This window comes from Cylas formicarius, unplaced genomic scaffold (assembly GCF_029955315.1).
Source record: "Cylas formicarius isolate icCylForm1 unplaced genomic scaffold, icCylForm1.1 PGA_scaffold_10__41_contigs__length_53128322, whole genome shotgun sequence".
NCBI lineage: Eukaryota > Metazoa > Arthropoda > Insecta > Coleoptera > Brentidae > Cylas > Cylas formicarius.
Genome location: NW_026844214.1, coordinates 38,173,193 through 38,194,441, shown reverse-complemented (window position 1 = coordinate 38,194,441; position 21,249 = coordinate 38,173,193). Strand labels below are relative to the sequence as shown.

Below are 21,249 nucleotides of genomic sequence, written 5' to 3'. Positions count from 1 at the left end.
TTCGTTTTAACATACAATTTAAAACACTGTGGTGTGCTCCTCTTATTACCTCATTCGCTGCCTTTGGTAGACAGAGTGCTATACTGAAATTCGCTTTAATATTTTCTTTTGTGTGGTGTAAGCACATTAATTTCCATTGTACGAAAAACTAAAGCGGGTATGCAGATGACGGGTGAAAAGGATATATTTTAACTTTTAAAAGCTGCGTAATTAGCGTTTTGTTCATGATAAAAATGAATACACCCATTTTTCACAAAACAAAAACGTTGTTCGGGTCCGTCAAACGCAAGGATGGAAATAAATAAATCACCGCGAAAAAACTTAAACTGAACTAAAAGTTTATTCCGTCCAAAATATTATAGTCACTAAGAGCTAAAACTACTACTTCTACAGACTGTGATTAACTACCCACACATCGGTTACTACTACTTATTTTTCACAGCAGCAGAACATGGTTCTGGGACAATCAAGAGATCCTTGATCAAAGAGGTAGTGGGAGTGCACCAGTTGTCTTTTTTTGTGTACTTACAACAATTTTGAAATAACGTAGCTATTGTTATATTTAGGGTCGAAACGGCCTGGGAAATATTTACGTTTGGGCCAGTGGAGATGGCGGAGAAGATGACGATTGTAACTGTGATGGTTACGCTGCAAGTATGTGGACCGTGAGTATCAACAGCGCCATAAATGACGGACAGAATGCCCATTACGATGAAAGCTGTTCTTCAACACTAGCCAGTACATTTAGCAACGGAGCGAAGGATCCCAACACGGGAGTGGTAAGATTTATTCTACTTAATTTTATCCTCTAAAGCCAAGTGCAGTTGCTAAAACACTTCTCGTCTTTAGCTGATTACCTTGCGCCGATAGTTTTATAAAAAAAAAATTATGGTCACCAGTGCACGCACAGAACGTTGGGAATTTATCTTTGCTTTCATTATTATAAGATGTTATCTTTATCGAGGTACAAATTGTTTTAGTTGAACTGCTGGACACACCGAGGGAAAAATAAAAACTGTAAATATCCCAAATGCCTATGCAGAACCAAACTGTTTTTAGATTCGAAAATTTCAATATGATAAAATTAAATTTATTAATTATGCTAATAGTTTTGGGCGAACTTGTCAAATAAAGCGAACAAAAAATAATGAAATCGAAATCGGATTTTCCCGAGTACCTCCGGAACCACTTGCTTTGTTAACTGCGAACTGGACATTTAAAAAAAAGGTTTTTTTTTATTTTACTAACGTTTCAAAAATGTATCTAGTAAAAATTTTTTCCGAACGTATTAATTAATTAATTGACTAGACCTCGTCAGAAAAACAGTCGAGTTCGATATGAATGCTCAAAATTGAACACAAGTCATCTATCTATCAAGTATGCCCATGTGTATTTTTTGTGTCGGTTTTGTCGTTGTTGTTTTGTCAGAATCATAAAAACAGTTTGTTTTTTATGTAGTTGTCATAAATAAACTTGCACACATAAATTTGTTATCAAGTTTATAGTAATCAAAAATAGTCACGACAACCACATTTTGGATGTAAAATAACACCTTAATAATGCACCTCTTAAAACTCTCATTTCAGTGGAAAGCGTCCGTAATAATTAAATTATTTTAGACATAAATTACCATTGATATTGATTTGGGCAGCGGTAGGCCCCAATTAGCTCTTCGCAGAATCTACTCTGTTATTTTCTGACTGTTGTAGGCTTAAAAAATCAATTTAGACTTTCTTGTTTGAATTTTCAACAAATAAAGTAAGTAAATTCCTTGGAATATTTAAGCTCTTAATAAATTTTTAAAATACATTTCAACGATTTATCTCAAAAATTAACTAGTTTCAAAATGATTAGAATTTTGTAATTATGTCCGTCTAGTGTGTCAAATTTTGACAAACGCAGAAGAATGTTCTAAAATAAGCAAATCTAAAGCACATATACTTCTAGGCAACAACTGACTTGTACGGTAAATGCACCACAACCCATTCGGGAACATCTGCTGCGGCACCCGAGGCTGCTGGGGTTTTTGCCTTAGCCTTAGAAGCCAAGTGAGTATTCGCTCATACACTTATGTTCGTTCAAACATTTTTCTTTGAAAAACGACGAGTTGCTCTTTATGTTTTGTTGTTTCATACCTCAGTTCAGTAGTTCATTCATTAAATGTCATATCCAAATGCATGCATGGCTATTCAGATTTATTATGAGAGATGTCAATCTATATTCTAGAAACATTATTTGGTATACCTACCCCAAAAACAATGAAATTTCAACGAAATGGAAGATGCTCTATTTTATTACAGATTCGCATAATTGCTTAAAAAAACGCTAAACCCTATGTTAATGATCTACATGTTATAACACCTATAGAACATATAAATTTGTATTTATTTATTTATTCTTTAGACGGTTGCACCATTTTACAAATTTATCTTAAATATTAATAACCCAATGGTAACTTAAACTAGGATATAATAACAAAAAGAAAATTTCAAACTATGAAAAAATTAAAACTTGAACAAAACAAGAATTAATAGCACTATTTATCACATGAAAGACAAAACATAAATTCAAATACTTAAGATATCTTAAAAACCAGATTTTTGACGCATGCATCCCAAATCCTCAACATTTCCAGACATTCTCCACATCAAACAGACCCAACATACGGTTAGATCGGCTAATTTTAAATTGTTCATCCTACATTACTCCACTAGCGAATTAATATCCCTTTGTAACACTTGACATAGTCAATTGATCGTATACAGCGGTAAATTTTCTGATCTGCCTCCAAATGACATCATTCACCAGAAGAACAAACAATTTTGGCCCGAGATGGGACCCCTGAGGCACGCCGGATATTACATCTATGTTGGGAGAGAGGGAACAGCTAACATTAACCTGCTCAGTACGGATCTGGTGATAGCTTGATAGCCACGATAGAAACGCACCTCCAATAACAAATTTTCCAAGTTTGTTCAGTAATACTCCTTGGTCAGGCCCTCTTTTTAACATTCAACGACGACAAGACATCCAACAAACTGTCAAAAGTTAGCTCGATCATATATATCGATCATTGGGCCAGCCAAATCACACTGTATATACCCACCCCTCCACTAAATACTTAATCACTTTTCACACTATTAAAGTTGCTATAAATTGATTGAAAATGTGATGCAGAGTTCTGATATTTCCCTACCTCCCTCAGCGTGCTTATCTCTGACAAAATTCTATCTGACACTCACTGAGAATAATAAGCATTACTAAGCTCTTTAAATTCTCTTCTTAAGACCACAAACTCGGTGTAATAGCAATTGAGATCAGTCTCCCTGTGTGCTACTCTGGCGAAAAAAAAAAAATCTATCAACAATATCATTTAAATTCTTAAATTCCTGCTTTTAAATTCCTCTACAACAGAAAACTTACTTAACGAATAACTGGACTAACAACACTTCAAAGCTTAAAAGCTCGTCTCTGCGAGTGTTTTTCTTGTGGGATCTTTATAAATAGAGAAATGTTTAGAATTTCATCTCGCCTTCGAAACCATTGCCCACATTCTATTGTGGTATAATCTTTATGCCATTGGTTCAAGTTCTAGGTCTGCTGTACGAAAGGGCATCCGTTAAGGTTAGAGCTACTAATGGACCACAGGGACAATCCCTCAGTCCGTCACGCTTTAGTAGGTTCCTATTTTATGCCGAACGAACAATTTTTTCTTGGTTGTGCGTGGTATTTATACTTATGCAGAGAATGCCATTTTTTATTCCTCTGGATCAATGATCTTGTCATTATAGCTAAGTCGTCGATTGATCTCCAGGGAAAGCTCGACATTCTCACAATCAGGGCAATTGCAAAATTTTTCTCGGGGAGGGAAAGAGATATAATTTACGGTTTTGGGTTAGAGATGGCAATTTTGCCTGTCTGGAACTGCGACATACCAGACATATCAGTGGAATTCTAATCAGAATCAATCAATAAATTATTTAATCAAAATATTGTCCATGGAGAATCAAAAGCTTCAAAAATTTTTGCAGTCTGATCTAAATATAGCAAAATGCAACTTATACCTTATTTTATAGCACTTTAAAATCAAAAATGCTATAGTTCATTCATTAAATGTCATATCCAAATGCATGCATGGCTATTCAGATTTATTATGAGAGATGTCAATCTATATTCTAGAAACATTATTTGGTATACCTACCCCAAAAACAATGAAATTTCAACGAAATGGAAGATGCTCTATTTTATTACAGATTCGCATAATTGCTTAAAAAAACGCTAAACCCTATGTTAATGATCTACATGTTATAACACCTATAGAACATATAAATTTGTATTTATTTATTTATTCTTTAGACGGTTGCACCATTTTACAAATTTATCTTAAATATTAATAACCCAATGGTAACTTAAACTAGGATATAATAACAAAAAGAAAATTTCAAACTATGAAAAAATTAAAACTTGAACAAAACAAGAATTAATAGCACTATTTATCACATGAAAGACAAAACATAAATTCAAATACTTAAGATATCTTAAAAACCAGATTTTTGACGCATGCATCCCAAATCCTCAACATTTCCAGACATTCTCCACATCAAACAGACCCAACATACGGTTAGATCGGCTAATTTTAAATTGTTCATCCTACATTACTCCACTAGCGAATTAATATCCCTTTGTAACACTTGACATAGTCAATTGATCGTATACAGCGGTAAATTTTCTGATCTGCCTCCAAATGACATCATTCACCAGAAGAACAAACAATTTTGGCCCGAGATGGGACCCCTGAGGCACGCCGGATATTACATCTATGTTGGGAGAGAGGGAACAGCTAACATTAACCTGCTCAGTACGGATCTGGTGATAGCTTGATAGCCACGATAGAAACGCACCTCCAATAACAAATTTTCCAAGTTTGTTCAGTAATACTCCTTGGTCAGGCCCTCTTTTTAACATTCAACGACGACAAGACATCCAACAAACTGTCAAAAGTTAGCTCGATCATATATATCGATCATTGGGCCAGCCAAATCACACTGTATATACCCACCCCTCCACTAAATACTTAATCACTTTTCACACTATTAAAGTTGCTATAAATTGATTGAAAATGTGATGCAGAGTTCTGATATTTCCCTACCTCCCTCAGCGTGCTTATCTCTGACAAAATTCTATCTGACACTCACTGAGAATAATAAGCATTACTAAGCTCTTTAAATTCTCTTCTTAAGACCACAAACTCGGTGTAATAGCAATTGAGATCAGTCTCCCTGTGTGCTACTCTGGCGAAAAAAAAAAAATCTATCAACAATATCATTTAAATTCTTAAATTCCTGCTTTTAAATTCCTCTACAACAGAAAACTTACTTAACGAATAACTGGACTAACAACACTTCAAAGCTTAAAAGCTCGTCTCTGCGAGTGTTTTTCTTGTGGGATCTTTATAAATAGAGAAATGTTTAGAATTTCATCTCGCCTTCGAAACCATTGCCCACATTCTATTGTGGTATAATCTTTATGCCATTGGTTCAAGTTCTAGGTCTGCTGTACGAAAGGGCATCCGTTAAGGTTAGAGCTACTAATGGACCACAGGGACAATCCCTCAGTCCGTCACGCTTTAGTAGGTTCCTATTTTATGCCGAACGAACAATTTTTTCTTGGTTGTGCGTGGTATTTATACTTATGCAGAGAATGCCATTTTTTATTCCTCTGGATCAATGATCTTGTCATTATAGCTAAGTCGTCGATTGATCTCCAGGGAAAGCTCGACATTCTCACAATCAGGGCAATTGCAAAATTTTTCTCGGGGAGGGAAAGAGATATAATTTACGGTTTTGGGTTAGAGATGGCAATTTTGCCTGTCTGGAACTGCGACATACCAGACATATCAGTGGAATTCTAATCAGAATCAATCAATAAATTATTTAATCAAAATATTGTCCATGGAGAATCAAAAGCTTCAAAAATTTTTGCAGTCTGATCTAAATATAGCAAAATGCAACTTATACCTTATTTTATAGCACTTTAAAATCAAAAATGCTATAGCCCTTTGATTTTGTAAATTTTAAATGTCAGTTTTCAATAATCAGACTCCTATCTCAAATTCGCACAACTAATAAATCTATATAGGAAATATCTTATATCTGATAAGTTCGTCACTCTTTTAAGCAACTTAGTGGTTGCAAAGGCAAGGGAGACACATAGAAGAGTTGGTGCAATTCTTAAGCTGCATTTCTTCGCAACGATGAGACAAGCTTCTAGGCGATGGCTAGGAGCTCCACTCTCTTTTCTTGCACTTTTTAAAACGGGAGTACTAATTTTTCAAAGAAACTTCCACAGCCTACTACTGTAATACTTTTTACAAAACTTCTAGATTCCTCCTGCGTCGGTTTGGACTGAGTCGAACTTATTAACGTTTCGCAAATCATCCTGTTGTCTCCTTCAGAGCTTGACTGAAACTGGCTCGTATTTTACTTTCTACCTGCTTATATATTGTTTAAGGGGGGCGGAGCTAAATGAGGGGCATAAACACAGTCTCGGATAACTGATTGCCTTATTGGTGACAGGTAGAGACCTGAGTCGCGGTTAAGATTGTTAGGTTGTTAGATAGATTTCGATAGACTCTCCAATTTTTCGTAAGTAGAAGAATTGATTACATGCAAGAATTTTAGTTTTGTCGAATAAGATTTTATGTCCGGTTTCGTGATTGTGTTCGGCAACTCCTGATCAGTTTATTTGTCTTAGTCTTAAAGCTCTTTCATGTTCTTCGGTCTCTCCAATGTATTCTCCTCCAATGTAAACTCCTGGCATCTTAAATGGAATTTTGTCTTTGACAAATCGAAGTGGTAAATCTGGCTTTGACTTTATATTTCTTTAGAAATTTTGATATCTGGTCAAAGATGTTTTGAAAGTAAAGAAGGACCACAGTGGCAAGTATTTTTTATTTTTCTGATTTTGTTCACACGTACTTTTCTTAAACAATAAAATGAATTGAATTCAATTGGGTCTTGTTTTTTTTTTTAGTAGCCACCTTACTTGGAGAGATATTCAGCATCTAACAGTGCTAACGTCGAAAAGAAATTCATTATTCGATGCCAAGGGCCGGTTTCACTGGACAATGAACGGAGTTGGTTTAGAATTTAACCATTTGTTCGGTTTCGGCGTCTTAGACGCGGGAGCTATGGTCGCATTGGCAAAACAGTGGAAAACGGTACCGCCACGGTACCATTGCGAAGCTGGAAATATTTCGAAAATGGAGTAAGTGTTGCATCGAATCGAACTATGTTCGCTGTTTCTCATTCAACCGTACAAGGTTCTGTAGTTAATATTTCGTTTTTGACACCTTCGCATTGAAAATTACGCGAAAATTATAAATTCACTTTTCCGATATTGCTAGATTCCTTTTCACGAACAAATTTATAAAACATTACAATATTAGTCTACAATGCCATTAGAAAAATGTGTTTTTAGTAAAATCATACTGCCAGCAGTTCATTTTTTTAAATAAATATTTAAAACCTTTTTTTAGGAAAATTTCGTCCAAAAATTCGCTGAAATTAAAAATAACGACAAACGCATGTAAAGGCGAGAACACGGAAGTTCGATATTTAGAGCATGTCCAAGCCGTAGTTTCGGTGAATGCTACACGACGTGGAGATTTGGAATTGTTTTTAACTTCGCCCATGGGAACAAGGTAACTTTACCAGTTTGTTTTTAATGTAATTTATGGAGTGCTACGTGAAATGACGTAGACTTTTCACTTACTTTATGGTTAAAATCTTTAAACACAATACGATATACCGGGTGTCCCAGTACGAGCATCGAGGTAGGGTATTATGGAAACGGACGGCCCTAGAAATTTCAAAAAAAATTGAGTAAATCGGCCAAGACAAAATGCTGGGGGAATTATTTTCGAGTTTCTGAAATGCCCATCTTGAATTTTGTATCTCGGTTTCTACAAAAAAATCTATTGTTAACCATAGTTAAACTGTGTTATTTGAATTTGAATTGATTTTTTTTTCTTATTTGCTATCCCGATAAGGAAAGTGGTGGAGTGTACGAACATTTTCGTAAATAAATGTCCATACCTTCAAAAAGAGCTGTTCCTAGGCTATCAATAGTACTGTGAGCGCGTCTCGTTGCGATTGCTTACGTTAACAGCAAAAAATATTTTGATTATTTTATGTCATTAAATCAAATAAGAATCCAGCACCCCAGTGAAAACCGGATTTCAATATTTTACCCTAACGTAAAATATGAATCAGATAAATTAAAGCTCAAAGAAAGTTCGATTTTGAGAAAAATTTCCACTTTACGAGTTATTGTTAATGCCAATTTATTACTTAGGATTGCCAAATAATATTTAAAATCAAAATAAAATTTTATTATTTGGATTTATTTCTTGTTTGCAATACCTTCGAAGGGCACCAAATTACCCCGTAGCTCACATTTCTACATTTTGACATGCTCAGATGTTTTAAAATATTTACTATTATCACTTACTCTTTCATCAACAATTATTAAGCTTAATCTCTAATTCACTAATTTTTTTGCGATTATGGATCATATATGAGAAAACGCCGGTGGCAAAGTAACAATTACGTCACATATAACACCTTTGACAACCTAGGAAAAGTTATTTTAACGACACCAAGTTTATTATAATACGTATTTGGATATATGGACATTTATTTAAGAAAATGTTCGAACTTCACTTTCCTCGGAGAGATAGAGCAAACAGCATTAAACAAAAAAGATTTGAATTTGTCTCAGCTTTAAACTTTTCCTGTGACTAACGTTAGAAATTTTTTGTAGAAACCGATTTACAAAATTCAAGACAACAATTACGTGCCCTGATGGCCATTTCAGAAACTGGAAAATAATTCGCCCAGCATTTTGTCTTGCCTAATTTATTTATTTTTTTTTTCAAATTTTTAGGATCGTTTCCTATCGATCCGTTTAACCTTGGTGCCCCTACTGGTATATGTATACAGGGTGGTCCGTGATGAATGCGCGTAAAAGCAGTTCTCATTAATGAGATATAAGTTTGATTCTCGAAATTGTTATCTCTATGGCTCAAGCAGTTTTTGAAATATCAACACAAAAACTTGGATTCTCGGGTTTTTCGAGATGGATTCTGTTAGATAATGTGTAGAGGTCGCTAGTTACGCCCCTCAATCTAAATTTTTCATGTATATTTCGCCCAACGTTCGCCAACCGTTTTTGCGACAAATTCCGGATCCGGATCCATTATTTAATTTTGCTAAATTTTTATGAAGGTATAACCTCAGGCCTACCTCGCTCTTCGAAACCCTCAATAAACAGATTCGCGATTCCACAATGTCGTTCTAAAACCATACTTCAGTACTTCGTGCATACAAATGCTGAAAGCTGACGGATTTGTGTAGAATTTCATCGGTGAGATTCCGCGATTATTAGTAGTCCATGCAGTGAAAAATCCATTACTTTAAAATGTTTATAACAAATATAAATGAAGGAATAAATTTAAGTATTAAACAATGTTAGAATATTTATTAAAAAAAAGTAATTATACATTAAAATAATAACTATCGTCACTGAACTCCACATTAATATTTAATAATTAATTTTTTGGCACTAGTCGATTTCTGTTAACATTTTCTTGGTCGATGACATGTTCTACACATTTTTTCCAACTAGAAGCAAATATTTTTTCTACTTCACTTCTAATTAATTTTATTACCCCAGAACTAAATTTCGGCGAGATGTTGTCCCTTCTTAAACTGAGTTTCTATATCAGTTCTATCGGATTAAAATTGCAGTGATATGGTGAAAGACGGACAACTTTGAATCGCCGCTCCATGGTCAAGTTGTCCACATTATACCTCTTATCAAAGGTTCCCGTCTCAACAACTTATAAGTGCTTATTTGCAACTTGTTGCAAAGCAAAAAATTTTGAATGACTTCTTTAGTCGATGATGAATTCGTTTATTTTTCCGCTTGTGCAGAATGGTGGCTGACGTCCGTCTCAAAAATACTGTTTGGTGGAATATTGGGAAGCAATTTTTCAGAAAACCATTTTTCAAAGATGTCGGCTGTCATGTTTTCGTGGTAGTCAACGTTTGATTCTCTGACATCTTTTGCAGAATGCAACAAAGCGTTATCTACCATACTAGCTTCATAGCTCACATATAGTATGATAATTCCTTTGCCCAGCAAAACTGGCACACCCAACGAACATTTCCTGCTGTTGCCATCAGTCCATCCTTTCTTGACGGTATCGTGGCTAACAAACCAGGTCTCATCTAAATATATGATGTTGACATTTTTAGCATGAATTGGTTTTATAATAAAAACCAATTCTTAGTACGAACGCACGCAAAGTCTCTTGGCGGCAGTCAATGTTCTAGACACTACGCAACTCTTCATGTAAAGTTTTAATTGTTAAAACAATAGTCTTCTGATACGCAAGTAATGTTTTTGGGACCCCACGATCTTTCCGCATTTTTCTTTCTTGGACACCATTCACAACTATGTCATACGGTGTTAACTTTATGGCACCACTGTTTTCAGATGAGGATTTCAGAAACAGAAACACATTTAAAATTATAGTCACGTCATCGACCACAATCTTAACCTCTTCGGCGCTTTACATCGCAAGTGACTAACAAAATTCAATAATATAAAGTTACTATTTGGTAAGAAATAAATTGTAATAAAATGTATATGATACCTCAATAAAAATGGCACACTGGGTCATGAAAAACAATTGAAAAACAGTAAGTTGGTAATTTCTAATTAGAAACACAAGACGGAATAAAAATAACTCCAAAGCTTCGACGGCTAAGAAAAAACTGACAGGATACTGCGATTTCACCAACCCCCACAAATCAACCAATAGGAAACTGCAAAAACAACCATTATAGATCCTTTAAATTGGAAATCAGTTTGAGCTTTCTAATGTGTTTTTTTTAATATAACCAACCAACCTAATGAGACTGTTTTAGCAAGATTTATAAAAAGCAAGCTAATTTGAATTAATATAACAGTTTAATCAAAGAAAATGTCCCTATTCTTAAAATACAACAGTCCGCACGACACAGTTCTTGTTGGGTAACATCTTAAATACGGCCCTGGCTTGTGGTGCCGTGCTGAAAAGAATGACCCCTTCCGCTTTACAAAAGGTGGGTCTTAAGGTGGCTTCCCACGGCCCGTGTTTTTGCAGGCCCGGACGCGCCGGCTCGCGCCAACGTAACGGTAGACGGTCGCGTGAGGTGGCGAGAGGAGGTGCGACGATCCGCAGCGAGTCGGTAAATTCAAAGGCGCGAACCGGCACGGCGCGTTCATGCCTATGCAGACCTGTTGTTATTGGGGTAGACAGACATCTTCATTGTTTTTGCGGCTCTACAAATTGTTTTGGTGTTTTTAAGCGTTAATATGGAGTGGACGAACGAAATTACTTACACATTTATTCATTTATATGAAAATGAACCCGCGTTATGGAATACAAAAAGTGACCGTCATAAAAACCAAAACGAGCCGCACGATTCGCGGAGTCGTATTCAAGATAAATTAAAAGACAGTATTGGTGGCGTTACGGTTATGTATGACAGCGGCTGCGGCAACAGTTTTTTCTTCTTCCTACATTACTGATAATCATCAAAAACAAGTTGTTAGCAATCACTAACCCCGAACACCAGTAAACACAAAAATATGTAGACAGCTGATTTGTTTTGAAAAGGTACTTGGGCACAAACGCGCCGGGCCGTAGGATGAGTTCCGCCTGAAGCCCGTTCCGATCTAAGCGCTGCCCGGCCTGTAAAATTACGGGCCGTGGGAAGCCACCTTTAATCTCATTCCAAAGTGAAAACCACATATGGTTGTAAAAATATGTAAAACTTGCCTGTTAGTACCGTTATCTTACTTTTTTTTTTCAAGATTATGATGGAGCGATGATTTCTAAGTAAAAAATGTGCCACTAAAAACTAGTCGCAATTTCAATGAGTTTGATGATATTTTTTGTGAATTGTAGGTTGATTCTTCGACAACAATGCCATGTTACAAACTTTCATTCCGAATTTATAACCTTTCGGTCCTATGCGACCTACCTAAAAATAAAATAATCTAAAATTACGTGTAATAAGCTATCGAAATGTAATAATAATAATGTAAAACTATAATTAATTATTGAAAGAAAATTTTAAAAAAAGATTTACATAAAACTTCGTTTTTTATAGATCAATGATTCTTAGTCGCAGACAAAACGACGACGACTCTAGAGACGGATTTTCCAAATGGCCTTTTATGACCACTCACACTTGGGGCGAATATCCTCAAGGCACGTGGCAATTAGAGGTAATACTGCAATTCATTGTATGATAAAATGAAACGAAAACTGGCCTCATTTTTTCGCTTCAATTTTGATAAACAGAGGTAGTGTTTCACCACTGCATGTTACGATAAAAGAAGAAAGCAGTAAATGTGTTGTTTACCGAAATCTTTGGTGCTGGCAAATAAGACAAAAGACTGAAATTTGCGTTTTTTTTTGTGTTCACCAGTAATTTTAAAATTTGTAATTATTTAATTTTGTCCATTGGTGAAGTCAAAAATTCCTGAATTCAATAGAAATTATAATTTCAGATAAAGTTTAGTTCCGAAAGTCCACAGACAGGATTTTTCAAAGAGTGGTCGCTGATGTTGCATGGAACTAAAGAACCACCTTATACAGAGCTTCCAGTGCTAGATCCACATTCCAAGCTAGCCATAGTGAAAAAGGCTCACGAAGTCAGAAGCAAAATGTAGACCAACACGCCCACATTTTTTGTAGTTCCGTTTATCGAGTTATTTTTTTTTGCCATTTAAAACAAATTTTACTGCGATCATTTTACTGTAGGGCAAAATGGCCGGCGGTAATATGTGCAAATTTGACGGGAATGTCATTAGTCTGTGCTAAACGTTTTACAAATATTTTCCTTTTAATTTTTTAATACAAGAAACGTTATGCATAAAAAATAGCGTGAAAATTATTCCTCAAAAATAAATGTAATTAAAGCCGAAATTAGAATCAGTATAGAAAGAAGCAAAATGAATCTACCAAATATATTTATATATAGGTTTTTGACATGCACCCATACATAGAAAACAAAATCCTCACTATTGATGAATGACTTAACAACGCCACTTTGCTATTAGAATATCAACACCGCCAGTGATCTCTATCTAAACAATATACAACAATGGAATAAAATAATCAATGAAAACTTACAGTCTTACTATAAAGGCACACGGAGTACCAATGGGTAAAAGATTGCCACTTTACTATAGCCATGGCATAATGGTAAACACATATGTTGGTCCCTTCTGTGGTGGCATTTAGAAATGAATTTATAATCTCAAACTGACAGAATATTAATCAACCCTCTGTTCGAGGTGCCTTTATAGATGGAACACTAAAACCACTCAGTATGATACTAAAAACCAGATTGGCTATTGAAATTTTAATCAATTAAAAAATATATCGATCATTCCTTGACATATTTCATAATATAATCCTAACATTTAAAAACATGTAGTTGTACCATTACCTCTAACATCAAACTATAAAAAATTACTGTAGTTCAGCAATTTTGCTAGGTTAATAATTGTTCAAAAAAAAAGTTAATTGGTATTGCCAGATCAGAATATTTATTTAATGGATCAAAAACAAAGATCAATCTTTTTAAAATACTTCTAAATCTTCCATTAACCAAAACATATTAATGACATTAATATAGCAGTGTTTTGTGGTATTCCTTTTTTAATTTTCCAAAATTTAAAATACCTATCATTTTAATTATTTATATAATTTATAGAAGATTGTTAGAAAATAGTAAAAATAAAAATATATATTTTGATAGCAGAGGATCAAATGTTGACCTGTATTAATATTAATTAATTAATGGAAAAAAACTCTAACCATAATAACGCGTAGTAAATTCAAATTTCCAAAGAAAAAGGAAACAATTTAACTGAGTCAATGGGCACCTTACGGAAAAGATAACTTTTGCTTAAACTTGCATAAATTAATATTAGTAAAATAATTTGCTTAAACATAATATATTTTTTTTTAATGGTTGATAACTATTTGCATACAAAGTCCTCTATTTCGTAAGTTGCCCACATGTTAGTGAGCAACTATCACTTATAAGTTGCTTCTATTCATTTATATATTAGCAATGTTATTAGACTACAGAAGATAAAAAAAATGACCAGTTTTATATAAATGTACAATTTATTTGCTGATAATAAATCATTGTAAATAAAACTATTCCCTTGACACAAATGTATATTATAAATAAAAATATATACAAAAATGAAAAAGCCTTCATTTTGAAACTATAGGAATACTTTTTACTTTGAATATTCTCACAAGGAAACTCAAATAAAAACCTTATGTTTCTGATGGTTTATGTTGTTTTTTTCCAAATAATGAATTATATAACTCAGTTTTAGCTTCATCTGTCCAAGATATAGAATTATCTACAGGTGCCATAAAATTGACTAATTTGGTATGTACCGTATAACGAATTTTCCTACCTTTAGTAGCTCTAGTATCAATTTTTCTTTTCACCTTACTCCTCAAATTTTGTAGGTGTGTCCATTGCCTTCCTAATTGAATAGGGTCTGTAATATCAGCTGCTTTCACTTCTATTAGCTCTCTAAGTAATTGATGATAGAAATCTGTATCATCAAAAATTTCTACATCATAATCATCTATTTCTGTCTGCTCTTGGCTTTCTGAGAAGGATCTGGGGACTTCTTCTTTATCTGCTTTTCCTAATACCTGATATTCACCTCTTTTTAACTGTGTTCTTTTAATTAATTTATTTTTGTCTGTAAAGGCGTGTTCTATTTGATTAATCACTGAAGGAGCTTGACCTTTGTTCTTAGTAATGGACAACTTAGTTTTCGCATTCCACTTTTCAATAACAGTATTCCGATACTCATTATAATTTGAATGAAAGTCACTTATTGCTCTTTCATATTCATTCAACTTCCTTTTTTTGCTTGGGGATATGTCTGTTTCATCTTCACTGCTACTTTCATCACTTCTACTCATTTCATCAGTATCACTTGGAATTTCCTCATCATTTTCATTGCTTACTGCTGTATGCTTGCAAAGTCTTTTAGTTTCAGGATAACTTTTTACCATAATTTTCTGCAATAGCAACAATTTGTCCATGACACCAAAAAGAGCTTGCTTTGTTTCGTTTACATTATCAGTAAATTCAATTCCAGAATCATTCTTAATATTTGTAAAATATACCTTATTTGGCATTTTGTTCGCTGTAAGCAAACACTTTTGCAATTTAATTCGAATTTCAACCAAATTTTCCCAGATTCTCAGTTGATTTCTAACAGACAATCCTTTTTGCACTTGCAAAGATGCATCTATATCGCTTAAATGTTTAAAACTATTATCATTTTTTATATCAGACTCAATTTCAGAGTTCTCATTACAAGAACTATCTGTATCTTCATCTGGTCCCTTACAACTGGATGTTGACTCCAATTCATCTTCCGAGACTGATGAGGCATCACTGGTGATAATTTGGTATTGGTCCTGTGTATCTTCATTATTTTCTTCAACAATTTTATCTTCAGCTTCTGAAGCTGAAAATATAAATAAAAACATTTTAAAAAGAGGAAAAATGCCAATCTACAAAATGTTGCATGCAGTCTATTCTTTTTTAAATTGAGGAATAACAGGAAACAAAAACAAATTATTGTTGATGCAATTATCAAAAAAACTTTGAGATGACAAAATCTAATAATAATAATATTAAAGACACAAATATCTCAAATACCAAAACCTATACCAAGCATTTAGTTATTATAGATGGATTTGATACTTTGGAAGTTTGTTGTTAAAATTTTCATTAGTATACTCATTGCCAACAGTATTAACTTACCTTGGTCATCGGAATCTGACCCGTGGAACCTTCGTCTACTGCCTTTTTCCCCAGCATACCTGTTATCTACATCAGACAAAATCTAATAATAATAATATTAAAGACACAAATATCTCAAATACCAAAACCTATACCAAGCATTTAGTTATTATAGATGGATTTGATACTTTGGAAGTTTGTTGTTAAAATTTTCATTAGTATACTCATTGCCAACAGTATTAACTTACCTTGGTCATCGGAATCTGACCCGTGGAACCTTCGTCTACTGCCTTTTTCCCCAGCATACCTGTTATCTACATCAGCCAGTAAATCGATATTTTGTTTACGAAAATTGTTGAGCAATGCATCTTCATCACCGCTGTGTTCATCTTCTGAGTTTACAAGTTTTGCAGCTGAACCGTCAGGATCATCTTCCGGATCAAATGTTGCTGGCGCAGTATTTAATACACTGAAAATTTTTTCTGCCAAAGTTTCTTTTTGCCTCTTTTTAGCCATTGCAAAATCTAACGTCTACCGTGAAACAAAATAATTTTTTCTCTAATTTTAAATCGAGCAGCAATAGATTATATTCACTTTGACTAACATTTGCTCTAATATTTTAGTTAGGTAAAAATGATAAATATGAAATGGAAATTTTCTTCTTCTTCTTTTCTTTCAATGAGCTAGTGTCACAAAATATAACTGTACATTGAATATTCGAGACTGCGCTCATTTGGGAAATTGGGATTATTAAAATATATCAAGCATAAACCATAAACATTTACAAATTTAGCTATTTCCATATCTAGATCAATCACTAATATTTTAACATTAATGTGTACTACACAGTAAACATGTCAGGGTGACGTCCCTTCTATAATAAGAAATGAAACTTCTTTCGACAAACATGAGTGACGTCGCTTCTCATGCTACCCGATGGCAGAAAAAAATCGCGTAAGGCACCTGAAATGTCAACTGAGAGAGAAGCGCTTTAGAAACAAAACAGTTTTCTCTTGCTCGCCATTATGACATAATAAATATTAACAATGACAAAACATTGCTTCTATCGTAGAGTGTTAGTCCCGCAGGCGAGAATTTTGGATCATATGTCATGTTGTTTCCACACCGTTAACGCATGGAATAGAAAATAATTGTGGGATGGCATAGATGCGGTTTCTTGAATTAACTAAAGATGGCAGTTGTTACTTCCGTTAATGTTTGATCTATAATTTAAAATTTAAAAAGCATTTCCAGTGCAATGGAAACGTTAACAAAGCCTCAAATAATTTGCCACGATCAAAAATCTTTAAACTATTCAATTCACGATGTAAAGTGGATACCATGTTCAGCCAAATTTGTATCCATAGGTGGAAAATCTAATGGAGCAGGTATCATTGAAATTTACAGACTGACTGGCGACGGAATCGAAAAAGTTGACGAATTTTGCAAGAAAGAACACTTCAAGTGCTGTACTTTTGATGCGTCTAATTTGAGAGATAGACATTTGGCCACCGGTGATTTTTCTGGGCGATTACAAATATGGTAAGTATACTCACTAAACAAAAATGAAATAGACAAACGAGTAGCTTGCAGGGTAAGCAGGTAATCGATAATCATTACAAAAATTGTCGATCTATGAATCAAAGCAATTGGGATCTGAAAGATTTATTTTCCCAAATTATTTTTTTAAACTATTTTGATTTTAAATATACAATATATATATTTAACAATTATTATATTAAATCCAAAACTACTTATCAAACTGACATATAAGAAAGTCGCGATATTTTGATTATATAGTAGTACTGCTGTATTTGATTTAAATCCTTATATTTCTTTTCCAAAAGGAATTTGGAAGACACGCTGGTGCCGGTGTACAAATCTGCCGCGCATTCTGCTGTAATAAATGCCATCGACGGTATTGCTGGAAAGAGTACAAATTGTGGAGCCCCTGAAATTGCCACTGGATCGAGAGATGGTAAATGCTAGTTCCCATTAAAATACATCTTCAACATGTTTTAAACCTAGGTTGTGTAATGGTTTGGGATACGAGACAAAAAGATGTACCAGTAGCCAAATTTGTTCCAATCGAAGGGAGTACTGGTCGTGACTGCTGGTGTGTGGCTTTCGGTGATAGTTACAACAATGATGAACGTGTTTTAGCGTCGGGTTATGACAACGGGGACATTAAGTTATATGATCTACGAACAATGTCCACAAGATGGTCAAAGAATGTAAAAAATGGAGTTAAGGCTTCTATCAAAATCACATTTTCAATATTAACTTGCTGCATTCAGGTTGTAAGCATCCAGTTCGATAGGAAGGACATCCCGATGAATAAATTGGTGGCTACTACTTTGGAATCAAAAATATTTTGTTTCGACGTGCGTACCCAACACCCAAAGAAAGGATTCGCCCAGGTGGCTGAGAATGCTCACAAATCCACTGTTTGGCAAGTTAAACACTTACCACAAAACCGAGAAATATTTATGACAACTGGTGGTTCTGGAACCTTATGTCTCTGGAAGTAGTAAGCAAAATTTTTTATGAAAATCATTATTTGTGTCGCCATAATTTTTTTTATCCTAATCGTTTATCAGACATTTTGATTTTCAGTAATTATCCAATGAAAAGGGTTGCCACTAACTCAGATGGAATACCCTATGGAGTAGCAGGTGAACTCCAGCAACTCCAAAATAGTGTTCTTTCAGATCAGCCGATTACATCATTTGACTGGTGTGAGGATAAATTAGGTCTTTCAGTTTGTTCAGCGTATGATCAAACTTTAAGAGTTCTTTTAACTACTAAACTAAATCTGTATTAATTTTTTTTTGCATTCCAATTTTGTTACAGCTTTGGTGGAATAAATATGTTGATAGTTGTTTTATATCATTTGTAACTTGTCCTATGGGGTTTATATTATTTCAAGGATTTAAATTTTATATGTACAGGGTTTCTAGGAAAAGGTTTGTAAACAAATTTGTTCTACAGACCTTCTTGCATTTTTCCTCAGGCTGCTGGGAGGACTTGAATATTCTTTTTAACTGAAAACTGAAAACAACTACCAAAAAATATTTTTTACTCTCTCTGTTGAGGATATAATAGAATAGATGTCTCATACTTAGCTCCTACCTAGCTATTAGATAATATAGTGGCCCTACTACAAATTTTACTATTACAGTACAGAAACAGTTACAAATACCACACAGTCACAATTCCAGTCTCGAATGGAATACAAGTTTCTTTTTTTCAAGAACACTACAAATAGAATTTAAAATATCCAAAAATTTAACACAGCCATTGTTCAAACCTTGTTTATCTACTTCAAGTATCTATATGATGTCTTTGATCCAATGGTCTCAATGTATATGTGAGAACGTAATTTCCGGATTCGTCTCTTACGCTGGTAGTTTGGATGGTCATGGTTTTCTGCTATAAATTCAATATCTTGTTTGGATCAGTGAATCTTGCAGTCAAAATATAAAACAGTGCAGGCACAGGAACTAATAAAACCATCAAGCTGTGCACCAGGGGCTCTGTCAACTGAGTTATAGAGATTATTCCATAGGCATGAAGACACCAGTGCCCTAGCAAAACCACAATATTCCTTGGTTGCATTACTGTTGTTCTAATAAGCGCAGACATACTTTGGTCCATTTTTACAGCAAAATGAACTGCAGATGATATTACTGACACTACCACTAACAGATAGGGAAAAGCATAATCTAAAACAAAGTATACTGTCAATATGTCAATAAACAAACACATCATATGGTAAGTGTGGTATATAGTAAGTACTATTCTAACTCTAGGGAAGAAAAAAATTAGAATTGTAGAATCAAAGTAAAAACATAATTGTGACAAAAATGTAGTGCAAGATGTCCCAAACTTGATTTGCAATTTTCCACTTTGGCTATTACCTTGGTAAAGATTATACAAAACCCCTGACTAATGCTGATGTTAAGTATAACTCGTACCTTTTCAATTTTGCATGATAATTTAAGCTAATGTTTAAATTATGAGGGCCCTGCTTAAAAGGAACTACTATAGATTGGTAAAAAAAAGCATTTGTTAGTTTAAATTCTGGTACCCATAGGTGATGGACTGGCTGGGTCAGGTAGCTTTAAAGTAAAAAAGACTAGAACCTTGAACTCATCAAAAAATATCAACCTGTGATTACAATAAAGCCTTGCAAAAACCAATTAACCAGTTAAACCATGATTCAATTTAAAGTTAACTTAAACCTGGCTCACTTAAATTGCTTTTGAAGGCCTCATTACTCTAAAAGAATAATACCCAAATTCACTTACATATTAATCCTCCAACAGTAGCATGTGCTAATACTAAAATAGGGATAAAATACATTGCTGCATATATGGCCATTTTACCTTGTCTTGGTAAATATTTCCTTGAAACCCATGGTCGTATCAAAAGCATTGATATCAATGAGAGAATATAAAATAGGAATATAATAGAATACCTAAAAAAGAAAAGCATATTGGATGTTTTGATTATTTGATAAGGCTGTACCACACTCACAGTGGAAAAACAGCTTCCTGTGTGCAATAAATTTTTTGATCATAATTTGGGGTAGGATTATAAAACAGAGTATACCAGTCTGACACTGTTCGAACTGGACAGCTATAAACTGTAAAATGGCCTGCAGGATTTGTGAATAACAATGTTAAAGTACAGGAGATCAAGACTTCAAAAAATGCTGTTAAGTGAAGGACAATTACATTTTTACAAAAACTACAAAAAAAAGGAAAAATCAAGTTAATTTCGACACATAACAACTAACTACCTTCTCCTCATAGAAACCATATCGATAAAAAACCAGTGCAAAATCAAGACTACTAATCCCATAAAACCAAGGAAAAGCCAATCATAGAATTTTGGACTATCCAAACAAGGTTCGCAAATAAAAGTGGTATCATTTCTTCTATAACCTCTAGGACAGGATCCGCAATCACTTAGTTCACCATTTTCTAAATATGTTTTTCCACAATACCAACCCGGGCAAGACATTGATAAATATTTGTTGACCTTATTTTCTAAATATTTGGTTATCTGTCAAATTTTAACTGACAATCGTTATAAGTAGAGTCTTTTCGGGATCTCATTGAAGGCGGATTGGTTAATAATTCTGTTATTGTACTATGATTGGCTCCGTGGCTGAGAAATCAAATGAACAGTTGAACTTTTTTTTAAAACATCCAACATTTTTTTATGTCTACCCAAAATTATCTCACTCAAATTAAACGCAACAATAAATTAAGTAGTAATATTGAATACAATTTAACTTTTTAGTGGAAAAGGTGTTACTTATGAT

At 34.1% G+C, this 21,249-nt stretch overlaps 4 protein-coding genes across 9 annotated transcripts in view; 2 read left to right on the top strand and 2 right to left on the bottom strand.

Moving 5' to 3' along the window:
- The window catches only part of LOC132700217 (neuroendocrine convertase 2), a 69,066-nt gene extending 56,277 nt beyond the window's left edge, over positions 1-12,789 (top strand). Inside the window, exons 8-13 of the mRNA XM_060667427.1 lie at positions 567-779; positions 1,948-2,048; positions 7,033-7,266; positions 7,538-7,702; positions 12,225-12,342; positions 12,628-12,789. Coding sequence (XP_060523410.1) covers positions 567-779; positions 1,948-2,048; positions 7,033-7,266; positions 7,538-7,702; positions 12,225-12,342; positions 12,628-12,789 — 993 coding nt within the window. The remainder of the gene's footprint in view (positions 1-566; positions 780-1,947; positions 2,049-7,032; positions 7,267-7,537; positions 7,703-12,224; positions 12,343-12,627) is intronic.
- Positions 11,874-16,655, bottom strand: LOC132700223 (protein AATF). Of its 3 annotated transcripts, XM_060667437.1 has the most exons (4): positions 16,166-16,655; positions 15,939-16,004; positions 14,563-15,639; positions 11,874-12,095 (listed from the first exon to the last, which is right to left on the bottom strand). In XM_060667437.1, the coding sequence occupies exons 1-4, from the start codon at positions 16,431-16,433 to the stop codon at positions 12,067-12,069; spliced, it is 1,440 nt and encodes a 479-aa protein (XP_060523420.1). In that variant the 5' UTR covers positions 16,434-16,655; the 3' UTR covers positions 11,874-12,066. The 3 variants fall into 3 exon arrangements, with proteins under 3 accessions (XP_060523420.1, XP_060523418.1, XP_060523419.1); XM_060667435.1 differs by lacking the exon at positions 11,874-12,095 and having other exon boundaries at positions 14,409-15,639; positions 16,166-16,654; XM_060667436.1 differs by lacking the exons at positions 11,874-12,095; positions 15,939-16,004 and having other exon boundaries at positions 14,409-15,639; positions 16,166-16,639.
- A 381-nt stretch (positions 16,656-17,036) lies between these two features.
- Positions 17,037-18,750, top strand: LOC132707010 (dynein axonemal assembly factor 10). 2 transcript variants are annotated; one of them, XM_060678635.1, is made up of 5 exons: positions 17,037-17,459; positions 17,765-17,895; positions 17,946-18,163; positions 18,215-18,447; positions 18,534-18,750. In XM_060678635.1, exons 1-5 carry the CDS (start codon positions 17,176-17,178, stop codon positions 18,739-18,741), a joined length of 1,074 nt encoding a protein of 357 aa, XP_060534618.1. In that variant the 5' UTR covers positions 17,037-17,175; the 3' UTR covers positions 18,742-18,750. The 2 variants fall into 2 exon arrangements, with proteins under 2 accessions (XP_060534618.1, XP_060534609.1); XM_060678626.1 differs by having other exon boundaries at positions 17,946-18,447.
- A 57-nt stretch (positions 18,751-18,807) lies between these two features.
- On the bottom strand, positions 18,808-21,047 carry LOC132707021 (JNK1/MAPK8-associated membrane protein). Of its 3 annotated transcripts, none has more exons than XM_060678662.1 (5): positions 20,722-21,047; positions 20,457-20,669; positions 20,228-20,397; positions 19,565-19,642; positions 18,808-19,504 (listed from the first exon to the last, which is right to left on the bottom strand). In XM_060678662.1, exons 1-5 carry the CDS (start codon positions 20,943-20,945, stop codon positions 19,350-19,352), a joined length of 840 nt encoding a protein of 279 aa, XP_060534645.1. In that variant the 5' UTR covers positions 20,946-21,047; the 3' UTR covers positions 18,808-19,349. The 3 variants fall into 3 exon arrangements, 2 of the variants coding, with proteins under 2 accessions (XP_060534645.1, XP_060534632.1); XR_009619686.1 differs by having other exon boundaries at positions 18,811-19,175; positions 19,228-19,642; positions 20,722-21,045; XM_060678649.1 differs by having other exon boundaries at positions 18,811-19,642; positions 20,722-21,045.
- Between the last annotated feature and the right edge of the window lie 202 nt (positions 21,048-21,249).